The sequence below is a fragment of the Podarcis liolepis genome (assembly GCF_965112155.1).
Source record: "Podarcis liolepis genome assembly, chromosome: 7".
In the NCBI taxonomy this organism is placed as follows: Eukaryota; Metazoa; Chordata; class Lepidosauria; order Squamata; family Lacertidae; genus Podarcis; species Podarcis liolepis.
In genome coordinates this window covers 31,932,447-31,949,080 of record NC_139561.1, presented here as the reverse complement: position 1 = coordinate 31,949,080, position 16,634 = coordinate 31,932,447, and the positions used below count along the sequence as shown (strand labels likewise).

The 16,634-nt window shown below is 46.3% G+C and overlaps 1 protein-coding gene across 4 annotated transcripts in view; it reads right to left on the bottom strand.

Moving 5' to 3' along the window:
• LOC310711506 (neural-cadherin-like) overlaps positions 1 to 16,634 on the bottom strand; it is a 105,922-nt gene that overhangs the window by 13,377 nt on the left and 75,911 nt on the right. Inside the window, exons 24-32 of one of the 4 annotated variants that reach the window (XM_083513384.1) lie at positions 16,469 to 16,596; positions 15,573 to 15,700; positions 14,004 to 14,127; positions 12,063 to 12,243; positions 10,888 to 11,054; positions 7,764 to 8,028; positions 6,764 to 6,938; positions 5,802 to 6,046; positions 596 to 750 (exon numbers count right to left, since the gene is read on the bottom strand). In XM_083513384.1, coding sequence (XP_083369510.1) covers positions 596 to 750; positions 5,802 to 6,046; positions 6,764 to 6,938; positions 7,764 to 8,028; positions 10,888 to 11,054; positions 12,063 to 12,243; positions 14,004 to 14,127; positions 15,573 to 15,700; positions 16,469 to 16,596 — 1,568 coding nt within the window. Of the gene's footprint in view, positions 1 to 595; positions 751 to 2,439; positions 6,047 to 6,763; positions 6,939 to 7,763; positions 8,029 to 10,887; positions 11,055 to 12,062; positions 12,244 to 14,003; positions 14,146 to 15,572; positions 15,701 to 16,468; positions 16,597 to 16,634 lie in introns of those variants that run through there. The other 3 variants (XR_014528511.1, XM_083513385.1, XM_083513386.1) reach the window with 3 other exon arrangements.

Below are 16,634 nucleotides of genomic sequence, written 5' to 3'. Positions count from 1 at the left end.
GAGAGTCATTATAACCACAGAAATCTCTGCAGCCACTTCTACTCTGCTATCGGTGTTCGAACAATGCAAGGGAGAAAAAATGGGGCATTCTAGGAGAACTTGGATCCACAGGATCCAAAGACCATTTACAGAATTTTAGATTTGGAAGGGACTCCCTCCCACAGATTATTTAGTCCTAAAGCATCTTCTACAGGTGACTATCCAACCTCTGCCTAAAAATCTCCAACCACAGAGAGTCCACCCCCACCAGTATGGGAAAACTACACTAGTCCCTGGAACTGGCCTAGTGAATCCCCTTCCCTTAGGAAGAAAAACCACCACATATGTGCACAAAAATTATCTGGGGGGGGGGGTTGCTGCCCCCTACACAACTTCTGCCCTGTCCGGTGTGAGCCTGGTACATGGCGGTTCCCCTGCCATGCGCTCTCTCCTCCCCATTATGGCCATCTGTCTGAGATGCCGTAGGTACATTGAGATAGGGTTGGATGGCCTTCAAAGTCTAGGCTGTACTATCAAATCAAAGCGAGCAATGGCTTTTCCTCTGGTGTAAGTTTCCTTGCACATGTCAGATCAACCGTCAGAGAAAGAGCCTTACTTGATCCTGCTCCCCACCCCCTTCCTCGTTATAGTTGAGGATGTTCTCTCGAATGTCCTCCAAGTCATCGTGGCAGGTGGTGACGTGGTAAACTCCTCCGTTCATGCTTTTGTGGCTCTTCCACCGAGTCCACAGGAAGACCCCGCTGAGCAGAACTGGGTGAGAAAGCGAAGAGCATTTGTTTAGAAACCAAGGCCAAACGCACCATTAATAAAGAGAACTTCGAGAGTTAGGACTTAATGCGCTGGAAGGTCGCCACATCTGAAATATCCCTGAAACCACCCTCCTCTGCCATGTCACCTTTGAAACAGACTCACATGGAGGGTGTAACATTTAAACCCCAGTTCAAGTTTGTCCAGAAACTACTTTGTCTCAGGCTAACAGACCCAATCCCTGCTCTCAAACAAGCACCACCTCAGTAATCCTACCAAAGCCAATGGGATTCTGCTGATTTAAGCGTGCACAGATTCAGAACTTTAAGTAGACAATCCAATAAGTGCAGCTAGTTTTAGCAGGGACTTAGCTCTACTTTTGATTTATTGCTATTAATAAAAGTAAATCAGTCAGAAGGTGAGTAATAGCCAGAGGAGAGGTGCAGCAGCAGCAACAACAGCAGCAGCTAAGCACCCACATTTGGCCTGCAAGCCCAGGAATGCTAATTTGGATGAGCATCCCATGAAGTGAGTGCACTTAGAGCTAAATATATGTAGGGCTGTATTATTAAAGACCAGCATGGATTCAAGAGTGATTGAGTTTAAAAACTAACTGGTGGCACAGAGGATTGCTAGATGCATCTGGGTACATTATCTCACACCTTCAATCCCTCTTGGTTAAAATAGGAATAATAACAGCCTACCTTGTAACGTTTGTCACTGAGGGTGAATAACATGAAGATTACAAAGCACTTTGCACTCTCAAAGTGCTACTATGCAGATGACAGACAATGCAAATGGTGAAAAACAACTCATGACAAGTCCATAAAAGCCATCTCTGCTGGACATGATAGCAGCAGCCCATCTGATCTTGTATCGTCCTTGTGGCGGCAAAGCCTTGTCCAAACAGGAGAGATGCATCAGGGAGGAGGAGGAAGGAAAGAATGGAGGTCAGTGGGGAGGGTCAATGTCAATGCCAGCAGTTCCTACACAGGTTGGCAGCAGCCACTGTGCAACCTCCACCTTCACCTCCAATGTGATGTGAGCCTTCAAAGCAATGCCTGCTCATAGGAAAGCCCGACCCAATGTAATTTTTTTCCCCTGAGAAAGATCACAAGAATGAGACCTCCATGTGATTGGGTGTCCTTGTGCAGTGCCCAGCTAATGCCCTGCAGAGGGAAGACTCTATGAATCTGGAACTAAGGGTACTACATCAGACAACAGATCCATCGGATTCAGTCTTGTCTACAGTGGCTTAGCTAATATAAAACACGAACCTATGGTTTGTTAAACTTTGGTTATGGAGGAATCCTGCCCAACCGATTATCTATGGTTGGTTTACTGCCAGCCATAGTTTATTGTTGGCTCACAAACCTTGCTTTGTTTTAACTATGGCTTGATGCTCCTCCCACCCACCAATTCACCTAATCCTGTTCATGGTCATCCTTCTTTCTCCTGCTTGCATTCCAGATGTTAGTCTGGATTCAACCTTGCATGCTGAAAGTTGAAACTGTCCACTGTTGGGCATGTGGTAAATCCAAACCCTATCGATGCACATTTACCGGGGGGAGGGAGCCCCATTGAATACAGTGTGTCTTACTTCTGAGTAAACATGTAATACACAAAATGAGGAACAGTCTATGGAACAAACAACAATGAAAATGAATGGAAGAGATGAACAGGACATAGACAAAGAGGCACATGACACATTTTTATTAGAAAAAAATATATATTGAGGCACAGGGTTTGTTTGCTTTTTCTTAACTATGCAACTCCTCTCACATACTTGAATTGAAATTTACATTCTGGCAATCCAGAGTATCCTATGACAAAGGTGACTGGTGTGTGTTCTCTAAGGCTAAAGAATGCAAGATGCCCTTCATGCAATTAGAAATTAAAATTACAGAGCAGGGAAGGGTAATTCAAATCCTGGTGGAGAGAGCAGGAGGACTTTGGCTCCGCTATAGTCCTGACCTGGACTGGGGGCCCTACCACTGCACCCACTGCCGCCTGCCATTTGCTTTGAAAGATTAGCCCCCATTCCCCATGCAAGGGGAGCTTTTACTCAAATAGCCCCCCCCCAATCTGGACCAGAACCACAGCAGCAGGCAAAAAGGGTAACACCCCTACCCGGTCTGCCAGGTTACCAAACCACACTGGGCTCTATTTCTTTAAAATTGCCATGCAATTGCTAATTGAGTGCAATGGTAATCTCCCCAAGTTTTAACATCCAGTGGTTACTGAAACAAAAAGCACCCCTTTGTTCGCAGGACATTCTTATGATTCTCAGACTGCAAGACTGATAGTGATTGAAAATATACAGCGTCTGAAACTGGAGCCCACTACTATGACCCTGTGTTGCATCCTGATTCTGAGATACACACATTTGGAAAAGAAATGGCCTGAATAAAACATGCTCTTTGCCAGTTCAGAAGAGCCTACAAAATGCCATTTTTACCACCCCACAGCAACCATCAAGGGTACTAAAAACAGCAGACAAAGGTGGCCTGTAAACAGAGCCACGTACACACAGAGCCCTAGCCCAGTTTCAAGAGTATTTAACTGACCCAGCCATGTCCCCCAAGGAGGGGATTTGGCTTCAATCTCCTGTTCCCAGCACAAAAGGAGGCCTTTTCTCACTACAAAGAAATAAACCTCTTCGTGAAAAAGAGAAATATCATGCTGGATGTAAGCTCCGCTTCTTCCAAAATGCTTTCATTCTTGTATTCTGAATACACAATTCTCAGAGGAGCAACTCCTCTTGTAACTGCCTGTCAGAAAGCGCCACTGGATGAAAGTGTTACATCCAGAAGCCAGCTTCAATGTGCATCAAAGTCAATGGAAGCTTACATTGAACCGTCATAAACAAGCTTTATCAGAGAAGAGCCTATCAGCACACTAAGGCTGCAGCAGCTGTGAGCGATATTTAACACTGTCCCAAGCACACCTTTTCTGCCTCCTGTTGCACAGCATGGGGGCGCGTTCTCCCCAAACCCAATTACAGCACAATGTGGCCTCATGGAAACACGGGGCTTAAACTTCAGAGCAGAAATGCTTTACCATCTGCTACCAGTTCCCTTGTTTTCCTACAGAGCAGAGGTTCCCCACAGTTCGGGAAAGTAATTCTGACCTAGTTAAAAATACCTGTTGTCCCGTGTTTGCATGGCAAATATATTCATGCATTGGAAATTCAAAAATGCTAAAATATGAGTGACAGCAAACAAACAAACAGCAGCAAAAAAGAGGAAGCAATTACTTTTCCAAGTAGCTGCAATTTCACGAGGATGACTTCAAAAGAGCCCTGGGCAAAGACGTGAGATTAGGGAAGAGTTTTCGCTGCAGAAGGAAAGCGCAATTTAGCAGAAACTTCCCGTGTCGCGATGCGGGATTTCAGGAGGCGGTTCTGCATTAACCAAGACTGTAAATGTGGACTAACGCTCTGACCTCAGATGCTTCACCTGGGGCTTTTAAGATACAAACCACCTAACCAGACTCATCATTTCCTTGGCAGCAGGGCTGTCTCAATCAGTGATCCAGTTGACAGAGCACTAGTTTTGGAGCCAGGAATCCTAGATGTGACTATCACCCTCCGCCATGAGCTAAGGCCCACCTTTGCAGAATGAGAAGAACAGTAGTGAATCCCACGGGGTTCTTGTTGGGATGAACAAGATTGTAAAAGCACTTTGCAAATTTGAAGGTGCTGTGTGCCATAGCAAGTAACAACGATAACAGACTCAACGTAAACAATTGCATAATAATAAAATAAATATATATAAATAAAACGGGGGGCATCGTTGGACATTGGCTGGGAAATCTGTTTCATGTTGCAGTGCACCCTAGGAAACACACCTCCCTGAACCACTCAGCTTAAATGGCTTTATAAAAGGGGTGCAGACAAATTTATGAATGATTCATCTATAAACGGCTATTGTCCATGACAGTTAAAGAGCATGTTGCTGATTACCAGTTGCTCGGGGGGGGGGCAGGGCAACAGAGGAAGCTGCCTTATACCGAATCAAACCCTCGGTCCATCCAGCTCAATACTATTGACACCAACTAGCAGTGCTCCAGGATTTCTGAGGGGGGTGGTCTCTCTCCCAGACCTGCCTGGAGATGCCACTGGGCATTCCACCTGGGACCTTCTGCATGCAAAGCAGATTCTCTGCACTGAGCCAGGACCCTTCTACTTGTGGTCTTCAAGTCTGGCTTGTGAGCTTCCTGGAAGCATCTGGTTGGCAAGTCTGGGAACCAGGATGCTAGACTAGATAAATCTTTGGACCATTTTGAGCTGGGTTTTTTTTTCTTAAAGCAGCAACATCTAAGGCCTAAGAAATGGACACTTTCCATCACCAGACCCTTCATCAAGACTCTCCCTGCCAGAAGGAAGGAAGAGCCAGGGTCTGCAAATGATCCGGCTGCCAGTGCAAGGAGATGCACTGTGTCCTCCCTGAGGCTAACACACCTGGTCCTCCCTGGCCATGGGACATGTCTGAGAGCAGAAATTCTCCTCTGCGCTCTCCACGGAGCAGCAGCTTAGACAGCCATGCTACCAGCAGCAGCAACACAGAACACCAGGAGGAAGAAGCACATTTATGATCATCACCATCGCCAATACCCCAAGCCTTTAAAAGCCATTGCTGCCTTTTGAAAGAACCTCATTATCATGTTATTATGGGTATCTTTTCACTCACTGTCAGCCACTATAGAAGCCTGTTCTTAAGAGAGCAAAGCAGAATGTCAACGTCCTAATGTTCATTTCCCCTTTGTCCCTTCTGAGCCAGTTCTCAGCAATGGAATGTCGAAGCAAGAACAGAATGGAAAAGATGAGAAGAACCTTTCCCAGGGATGAGTCAAAGAAAGATGCAGATGAAACTGGAAAGGAATGTCTTTGATGATGATGATGATGGGCCAGAGAGAATGAAGGACAAGACAGTGAAGGCATCATCCAGTGGGCATCTTCACAACTAGCCGGCATGGCAAGCCTCCAGAGCAGCACAGAAGGCGGCTTATGGTTCATTACCAAAGGTAGTACAAGATGTAGTTGCCGTAACTACCTAGTAGGGCCAGGAAGCAAATGCAGATGGCAAACATGGAGCTGAAGCTCAGCCCAGCGTCTTTGTGGAAGATGGCTAGTGTGATTTCACAGTTGCGGCCGGAGTAGCCGTCGGGGCAGTGGCATCGGAACTTGCTTGCCGACTGGGAGATGCAGGTGCCAAAGTTACAGGGCCTCTGAGCACATGCCGTGTAAACACAGTGCCGGCCGGTGACGTTCTCCACCAACATGTGTCCTGGAGGGCAGCTGGAAAGACACAGAAGGCAAATCAAACTCCTTGGCATTAACCTCGCTGCTGGCCCAAGCAAAGCTCCAGGGTGCCGCAATCCAGATTAATTTCACACCCTCATTTCAGCTTCAGTAGGAGCCAGTTCCAATGTAATGAAATTTGCTCACAGATGATCCTCTTGAGCTGGATTCCTGGAATGGGCCCAGTTCACAGGACCGCATTCCAGCAATGTTTACTGGGTGGGGGAGGGGGGATTTTTTTAAAAAAAAAAAACTCCCCAAATGCAGAAAGTGTCTCGTAGCACCTTAAAAACTAATGGATTTATCCTGGCATGTTTTTGCAAATCAAGAGACCACTTCATCAGATGCCTCAGATGGACAGCGTATCGCACTTGTGCAACAATGGGGACGATCCAATTTGAAAGTGGGAGTAAAAAATGAATGAAGAAACCCTAAAAGCAGTTGCGAAAAACATGGAGATCAATCAACTGCCAGTCATCAGGCGCATGCTTGAAAACCCCCAGTTTTGCAGCCCCAGAGTAACAGAAGAAGGTATAGTGCCCCCCCATTCTGCGCTCAAGTTGGAGGATGCCTGGGAGCAGCACATCAAAAAGCACAAGGGGCTACTGCTCAAATAATATTTAACACTTCCCACCAAATATGAGGGGTTTCTGTTCAAGCCCTAGATGGGCAGGCCGCTCCCGCCTTCTGATTTCACCAAGGGGGATTTGTTACCTGCACTCATGCATCATCCACAAGTCAATGCAGATGAATTGCTGGCTGCAGGGATTGCTCTTGCAAGCTTCGGAAAGGCAGCCTTTTCTCACTCCTTGGGCACTCAGCACAAGCTCCTTAGGGTAAGAATCTAGAGGTAGCCTGTAGTTATTGAATCTGACATCCTTCATGCATCCTAAGGCAAAATACAAAACAGACTTGATGTGGAAAGCTCTTGATCAAGAGCTATTTTTGAAAGAGATGTCGCAGCACTGTAAGGCCGAGTTATGTGCTACGTTTAACAACAGGCTGAAGCCGGAGAAGTTGAGATGCAGGTCAGATCCCACCTACCCAACCCCTTCTGGGTCACAGAACTGCATTGCAAAATCGGGAGAAGTGCAAATTTCGGAGGATGGCCGTGCTTTGGTTTGAATATTGTTTTGGAATGTGCAACTAATTAGGTCGATTCACATTAAAATGTGAACTGAACTGGATTTCTCCATCCCTCTACTTGAAGAACGTTGTTGGGACACACAAATGTAAGGGGAGCCTGTTGGATCAGGCTAACGGAATATCATGGGTGCTAACCAACAGGCAGCCTTCCCAATAAGCTCTTCAACCTCCAAGGGCTACCATTCCACAAACCTGCCAACCTGGGTTTCTGGCATTCCCACCAGAGAAAAATACACTTTTGTTCAGAGCAAAACAGGGGTGCTATCATTCTACATTTATCTTCCCGCCTCCCTCAGTTTCCACAAGGTATTCACTAGCTAAGATTCCACAGAATGAAAAGTTAAAATAACCAGAAGCTGGGTGGGAAACTGTCACCTTAAGTCTCTTCATTCCTTTTAAATCCTCCAGCTCCGGAGCCGTGCAGAAATAACAAAAGCAAGAGCAACGGATGCAAAATGCTAACACAAAAGCATTGTGAGCACTGCTCCATTGCCGGCTCATAGCTCTTTTAATAGCTAAGTCCCCGTGATGGACAGTTATCCAAGATAACAGGCAGGCTTCTTTTTACCTTGGAAACTGCTGCTCTGATTGACAGGGTATGTGTTGCCAACCACCAAGCTGTTGGGATCAATTATGATCTCTTTGTAGGCGCCAGCTGCCTTCAGGATTTCTCTCTTCCCGCCTCCTCCATCCAGGCGAAGAATGAACTCGTTCTCATTTCTCTCCAGGGAAACGTGATGCCACTCTCCATTATCCACTTGGTAGGAGGGGAGGCTCACCGCAGCCGCTCCATCTCCCAGGTTGTAAGACACTGCTAAGAACCCCTGGACCACCTTGCAGAAATCCAGGAATTGGTGTCAATCATATTATTATTATTATTATTATTATTATTATTATTATTATTATTTTGCATGCAGTACGATACGGCTCTGGGTAATTCTGAAGAAGAGAGCAAGGGCAGGGGGAACAACTCTACAGATTAAACTACTGTGTGTGTTGCACATCTGCAAACCCAGAATCAGGCTACAGAGCTCCCATTCCTTTCTCGTGATGAGTTCAATGGGATGATCTCCCCGCAGGGTTGACATTGCATTCTTATAGCACGTTATTGTATAATGTGAGTTGACTAGGAAACACACACAAAGCACTAAAGGTTCATTTATTTCTTGCAAGGATAGGGAGCCTGTTTTAGGGGGTGGGGGGCAGATGTTTTCTGGACTGGCAGATGCGTTTTCTTTTGATAGGGTTTCCCAACCCCTGTACATTTCGTGTAACTGCTTTTAAGCTAGCCATTCAGCAGAGTCATATTCAATAAAAATAACAGCAGTAGCTGCAGTTGTGCAGTCACATGAAAGCATGGAGGATTCACAAACTGATGGCATCAGCAGAGGATTTTGAACACCAAGAACTCAGCTAAATTGGAAGGAGGGATTTAAAATGCATTATAACACTGTGACACCAGATGGTGCAATAGAGTTTGATCCTTCGGCAACATGATTTCCCATTATGAGTTTTACAACGTGTTTTCCTGAAACTTTTTTTGATGTGCCTAGATCCAGCCCAAATGTCTAAGAATGTGAACTACTTAGACATTCTGCAAATTTGCAGTTAAAATACACATCTTCTTGAAAATTCAATTTGTTGCCTGGACAATGTACATTGACCAAGCAGTGCCTAGACATATGGTTCATTCGCCAACCCTTTCTTGAGTAATAATTTCCAGAGAAGTAGCCATGTTCATCTGCTGCAGTAAAAGCAACAAGGAGTCTTAAAAGGTAAAGGTACCCCTGCCCGTACGGGCCAGTCTTGACAGACTTTAGGGTTGTGCGCCCATCTCACTTAAGAGGCCGGGGGCCAGCGCTGTCCGGAGACACCTCCAGGTCACGTGGCCAGCGTGACAAATCTGCATCTGGCGAGCCAGCGCAGCACACGGAACGCCGTTTACCTTCCCGCCAGTAAGCGGTCCCTATTTATCTACTTGCACCCGGGGGTGCTTTCGAACTGCTAGGTTGGCAGGCGCTGGGACCGAGCAACGGGAGTGCACCCCGCTGCGGGGATTCGAACCGCCGACCTTTCCATCGGCAAGCCCTAGGCGCTGAGGCTTTTACCCACAGCGCCACCCACGTCCCACAAGGAGTCTTACAGTATCTTAAAGAAAAACAAAGCTTAATATAATGATATATGTATTAGTCTTTAAGGTGCTACAAGATTCTTCATTGGTTTTCTACCTAATTTAAACTATCTCCATGTGTACATACTCCAACATCACTTGGAGACTATGTAGGTTGACCACACATTGTGCAAAAAAACCCCAAAAACTGTTCATGCTATCAATTTGAGCATATTCTCCGTGCCTTCCCAGGAATGTTGTATAGTCAGTAGTGTTTACACACACACCTCACTAAATAAATGTAAATAGTCTCACTCTACAAGTAACTACAGCTGAAGTCTAGGGAACAGTTTCAGTGATGCCCTCCTCTTGCTTGAGTTCACTTATATTTTTCTGCAAAATAGGACAGTCAAAACAGCTACCAAAAATGTCCCCTCATTCTCAGAAGCCCTGCACCACTGCATCAAACCATCATTTACTAGCAGAGCGTGCAGAGGGGAGACCATCCAAATTATTCCATTAATGAGATAGTCACCTAAACCGCAGTGCTCATTATACAGGAATGAACTTTCCAATATCAGCAGAGGGAGCACAGAGTGTATTAGAATAATTTGATAGTTCCACTGACTGAGGACCAGTTCATATTGGCTACGTTCAGGCATCAAGATAAACTGTGCTTTAACACCATGAAAACAAGTCTTGGGCACCCCCTCCTCACCCCAGCCTTGGCCATGAGGAGTTGGGAAGCGTTTGTTGCTGAGTCTGATTGACCTCAGCTTAGCATTCCATTTGAATCCTACAACGTGGTTAACCTTAATGATGATTTGTTAAAACTTTTATCACCCATGGTTTGAAGCTGGAGTCTTTCAAGCAAATCATAGCTAAGAGTAAACCCATTTATCATACGTTTAATCACAGAATGCCACAGTAAATTAAAAAAAAAATGGAAGTAGAAGCTTTCTAAACCATCATGACCATGCCAGAGTAGAGTGGTGAAAGTATGAGAGCTTGATGCTCATCTTTGTTCATTCCTATGACAACAAACCATGGTGCATCATGACATCTGAATACAGCTGCTCTCAATTTCCTAAACATAGGTTTTGTACACAGGTACAAGATTGTATGAAGACAGTCTATCTGGAACAAGACTATACATGCCAAGGGGTAGCAGCCCATCCCTATAATCACAGCTGCTGAGTAAAAAAAACATCTTCAGCTACGGAAACGTCTGCTGGTCCCCACCACCTTTATGGACAGGTTGACACTAACACTTCCTCATAAGATGGCAAACTAGCTTGCAGGAATTTAGGTGTCCATTGGCCCTAAGGATTGATAATGAGGACTCTACGGTACTTTAGAAACCATAGCAATTTCTATAAATTCATGTTATACGGAACAGTATGGCTGTTCTGAATTTCTCTAGAAAGGAGTGTGTGGAAACGGAAAAATCAAGGGCACAGGTGGATTCTAAAGCAAGAAAGATGAGCACACTGCATCAGGAGAGAGACCTTTTCCATCTATGGCTCGCTGGTTCAGAAGAGAATTAACTCTGAACTGACATTGACCATCACTCCTCATTTACCTGCAGGGTGATGTGTTCATCCTTGTTGCGGGAAGACATGCTCAGGATGATACCGTTGGGCTCTCGCATCCTTATCATGGCATCTGCTACTGTTCTACGGGCAGGTATGGAGAAGGGAAGCTGATAGCATATGTGACTCCCAGGCCCAAATGAAGATTCTTCAGCAGCTGGAAGAATTGGGGGAGGAAAAGTGCTTTCTTATACACACACACACACACAAACAGAAAGGTGCTTGCATATATATACATATAAATATATATACATACATACATACACAGCATTCACAATGGAAAATGGGACCCTGAAGTATATCACTAAAAGACTTATCAGCCTTACATACTAAGTTCAGACTTGTAATTGGGGAGTAGCCTGGTTGTCTGCAGCAAGCAAAAACAGCCTCTAGCTAAACAGGCACAGCGTTATGGCCACTGCATGAGAGCTGCTCCAAGAAAACCACACAGAGAAAAAACTCAGAGTGCCCAGGCAGTAAAGAAAGTAAGTGGTCTCACCAGGTTCCAAAATCTCAGTTAAGAACATGCCCACTGTCACAGCCAGTGGGCTCCTAGGGTTGAGAGAAGTCATAGTCCAGCGGCATAAAGGTAAAGGGTAAAGGGACCCCTGACCATTAGGTCCAGTTGTGGGCGACTCTGGGGTTGCGGCGCACATCTCGCTTTATTGGCCGAGGCAGCTGGCGTACAGCTTCCGGGTCATGTGGCCAGCATGACTAAGCTGCTTCTGGTGAACCAGAGCAGCGCACGGAAACGCTGTTTACCTTCCCGTCGGAGTGGTACCATTTATCTACTTGCACTTTGACATGCTTTCGAACTGCTAGGTTGGTAGGAGCAGGAGCAACGGGAGCTGACCCCGTCACAGGGATTCGAACCGCCGACCTTCTGATCGGCAAGCCCTAGGCTCTGTGGTTTAACCTACAGGGCGACCCGCGTCCAGCAGCATATGGAGGACCAAAAGTTTCCCGCCCAATTTTAACCATGGCTCATGGTGGCCACTCATAATGCCTAACCATGGTGACAGGAGTATGGTGTGAAGGATTGTAGGACCCTAGAGTCCCTTTCCCTAGTCAATGGCCATTGTTGTATCAGCTACAGGGAAACCCAGCTGCATGCACTGCAAAACATACACTGCACTATCCGAACAATGCATGAAGATGACTTCACCTTTGTCACATTTGGAGCCATAGTAACCTGGCAGGCAGTGGCAGGTAAACGAGTCCCACTCGCCAAGGCATTGTCCATGGAGGCCACAGGGAGAGGAGCCCATCTTTTCACAGCTGCCGTCTGTCCAGGTGCAGCCAGGAGAACTATTCAGAGACTCCGCTGGAGACTCAAGGTCATACACCTTTAAACAAAAAAGGAAAAAGCATCAAGGCTGCTTGCAAAAGGAGGAACTTTGAAATGGACTTCTGGCTTCCCGGCTTCCCAGGAAAATACAACTTCCCTGCATTTTGAACACACTAGCTACCAAATCCCTAGTGTCACAAGTACTATATGTAGTTACAGCCTCTAAAAGAGGGGTGGCAAACCCTTTTGGTTGCAAGAGCAACACTGATGGTCAGGCAACCCTCAGGCCACACACACACACACCAGATATACAGTCTCACATGCTTTATCTGCTTGCATGTGCAGTGACTGAACTCGGGTAACCACTTTTACAAAATATATGATACGAGCGACAGCACTATCTGCTAGCGTCTCCTCAAGCTTGCTCCCCACCTTTTCTTGAGCAAGCAAGCAGTCAATCAAACAAAGCGGGTTTTGTTTGTTGGCAGGCAATAATGAGCAGTTGTGTTAAGCAGTGGTAAGAACTTCCAAAAGTTTAAAAGGTTAAAAAGATATTTTTAAGCCTTGGAATAAAGTTTAAAACCTGTGTAGATAAATGCCGAGGACACTGGAGAGGCAGGTATTGGATTCCCTTTGAAGCTGATTTACGATTCTTAGCTCCTCCAGGAATAAAAGAACACCAAAAATAGCCTTGCCCCCAGTGAATTAGATAGCCGCTCAACCAGCGACAGCACTATCACTTATGAAAAACAAACAAACAAACTCCAATGAAACAATTACCGTATTTTTTGCTCTATAAGACTCACTTTTTCCCTCCTAAAAAGTAAGGGGAAATGTGTGTGTGTCTTGTGGAGTTAATGCAGGCTGCGCAACTATCCCAGAAGCCAGAACAGCAAGAGGGATTGCTGCTTTCACTGCGCAGCGATCCCTCTTGCTGTTCAGAATAATTTTTTTCTTCTTTTCCTCCTCCAAAAACTAGGTGCGTCTTGTGGTCTGGTGCATCTTGTAGAGCGAAAAATACGGTAAACAGCCTAGGTAGCTCAGTCAGGAATGACCTTTCCCCCAGTCTCACATGCAATCAAACACTCACACCTACATGTGCAACGTACACACTGAAGCACACATGCGTGTGCACACGTGCGGACACACAAAATTAGTTTTTCCAGTCTTCCCATTCCACCACTGGGGGCTGAAAATGCTTCCTTCTACTCTGCACAGAAGGACCCCTAAATTTTGTCCCATAGATCAAGGGCAGGGTGCCAGCTTGGCATGCAGAAGACTCCAGATTCAATTACTGGCAGCATCACCAATTCAAAGGTTCAAGTAGCAGGTATGGGGAAAGTCGCCTCCAACTCTAAAATTCTATTTTTCTATGATTCTGCACATGCAATAGAGGGAAGTGGTGTAGAGAGAAGTGAGGGGCAGATGAGGCTCATCAATCTGGGGAGGTAGCCAATCTAGGAGAAGGAAACCTCTGATCCTAGACCTCTGCTGCCTTGTGGGAGAAGAAAAGGCTAGGAAGTGAACTCCAGAGGGGAGTCCCTAAGGCAGTTGGATGGCACCTTGTACACCTCCTTCCAGCAACTCCTGCAGCCAAGCTGGTGCCAAATGTATCGGTCTGCTTTCCTTTGGACCACATCAGTGAGGCTGAGAGTGGGGTCTTGTCATCTGGGCAGCCCAGGAGCTCCATGCTCACTGCCCAGGCTTGCACCCTGGGGAGGTCACTTTGGTGCTGTTAACACAGCAGCTTGATCCCCCTACCCCCGCCAGAGGTGCACTCCATTTTCTCTTGAGACGGATGCCAGTGATGCCACTTACGTGAGTGTCCAAAACAAGACTCCGGATACAGCCGGTAAAATGTTTGTGCCTCAACTGGGGGTATGAATATGGAACCGATTCTTTCACTCCGCCCAACTGCAGGACCTGGTTCATATTCAAGTACCTTCAAAACACAGATGAGCTAAATAAGAGATGAATGTTAGTATTATCATGCCACTAAATATACACAGACAATAGCACAGAGTGGGTACACCAAGCACCAGGTTGTTGTTGTTGTTGTTGTTTTTAAAATGCTCCCCAAATAATGGAAGCTGTTATTCCTATTGCAAGGAAATAACTCCCCTGAGTCAAAAGCATCTTGCCGTCAGAAGGAGTTAACTGATAACCATAGCAGGAAAGACATTGCAAATGTGTTCAGTAATTGACGAATATGTTGCGTCTCTACATTGAAAAAAGCAGCAGCATAGCCTGGTCCTATGCTTGTTTATTCAGAATTCGATAAGCATCCCTTTGTTCACTCTAACGGAGAGTAGGGCTTTGTGTGCCATTCCAAGGAAATCAGCACAAAAGCCACAGTGGGGTGCGCATGATCCAAATGAGCACATTCACATCCCTCACAGGTGCTTAAGAAGTAATGCAGCCTTCCCCTTCCCTTGCCTGATGACAAGGAAAGTTACCTTTGGGCAGGTAAGGGGGAAACAGAAGGGGCAGCAGCTACAAGTGCCTTTTCCCACTTACGTGGATGCTACCAGAACCTGAAGCCACATCTCCCTTTGCAGTATTGTTTCATTCTATTGTTCCTGCTGAAGAGGCCCTCCTATCTCAGCAGGAACAGCATGTGCAGCATCACCTTCTTCCTGGGGGAGGAAGGGTGCGGGCTTAGAGGCCTCTCCAGCAACAAAGTGCTGATACAGCCACCACCACCTCTGCCTTCCCCCTGCCCTAATGTAGACTGTCGGGGAGCTCTGGTGCAGGAGAAAGGAGACATAGCAGTGACTTCGCAGGATCAGGGTGAACCCCGCCCTATCTGCCCTGCTGTAATCAGGTGTGTGGTTCATACAAGAGCCCCACTGGATCCAGCCAATAGTTCAGCATCCTGTTCTCACAGCAACCATCTGGATGCCTGTGGAAACCTGCAACCTGGACATGAGCACAAGAGAACTCTCCCCTCTTTGGGCTTCCAGCAACTGGTATTCAGAAGCACTGCTGCCTCTGGTTGTGGAAGCAAAGCATAGTCATCATGGCTAGTAGCCATCAATAGCCCTCTTCTGCTTCTGGGAATTCAAGGAACAGTGCTGCCCTTCACAAGCCCGCCCTCCTGAATGTCTGCAGCTTCACTACACAGAATGGCATCGCCCTGTGCTCCTAGGGGCTTATTTCCAAGTTCACCTGCACAGGATGGCGGTCAAGTAACCTGAAACTGCACAAAATCCAGTAGGACTCCATGTGCCTAATTCTGCACAGGAAGGATTAAATCTACAGAAGCACCTGTAAATGATTTTAGTGAAGTGATTCAGTGAACCTCTGCCTTCATCTTGACAAGTACTTTTATAGATATAAAGATAAAGACCTAGATATTCCAATTTTGGAAAGTAATGTAAAGGCTACCTCCTTGACTGTGGAACAAAGGCCACAACCTCACAGTTTGTTCGGTCTTCGGTCGACAACCATTTTCCTACCCCTTCTATCTCTGACACAACTGCAGCTCCACAATGATCCACGGTGAATCGAACATCCTGTGCCAAGGGGGGGGGGGGAGAAATGGAAAGAAAATTGAAAGATTCTCATGTGCAGCCTCAGGCTCTTCGAAGATGAAACTGGAAAACGAGACGTAACAGGAGGAAATGAAAATAAAAGCGACAAGCCTACAGAACGTCAACACTTAGCAATAGACACAGAATCCAGATATAGATATACCGAGTTGCAGTTGGGCATCCTTCACACTCAGGATGGTTAAGAGCCTGCAGAATCAGGCCAAAGGGGGTCCATCTAGCTCAGTCAGGGGGCATCATCTTGGGCCAGTCACTTCCTCTCAGCTTTACCTACCTCATAGGATTGTTGTGAGGATTTTTGAAAAGGCAGGAGGAATAACCATTTACACTGCCCTGAGCTCCTAGGAACAAAATTGGGATATAAATGTAGCAAGAGCTGTTCAGCAGTGGAACGGACTCCCTCGGAAGGTGGTGGGCTCTCCTTCACTGGAAGTTTATAAACGGAGGTTGGATGGCCACTGGTCAAGGATACTTTAGTTGTGATTCCTGTATTGCACATGGTTGGACTAGATGGCCCTTGGGATCCTTTCCAACTCTACAAGTCTATGAGTCTAAAATAATTATAATTCCAATATTCGCAATGTACTCCAAGTCTGCATAAATCAATTAAAATACTTTCTGGCTGCGTTAATGGATTTCTCCATTCCTCCACTACTTCCTTTTCTTTCCTGGTGCATTCCTTCTATAAACCAGGAGCCCCCAAACCCATCAGGTGCCGCAGGGGCAACTCACCTGCCGGCTGCTTCTCACTTCGAGGCGGTGCCACCTTTTGTCTGTGAGGTTCACATAACTCGGCAGGTGCAGTTCCACAGTGCCCAGGCCATGGTTGACTTTCAGCACTGGAGTCCCGCCGGAAAGCTCTATGATGAAGGAGAAAGAAAAGCGCAGAGTTGGACTG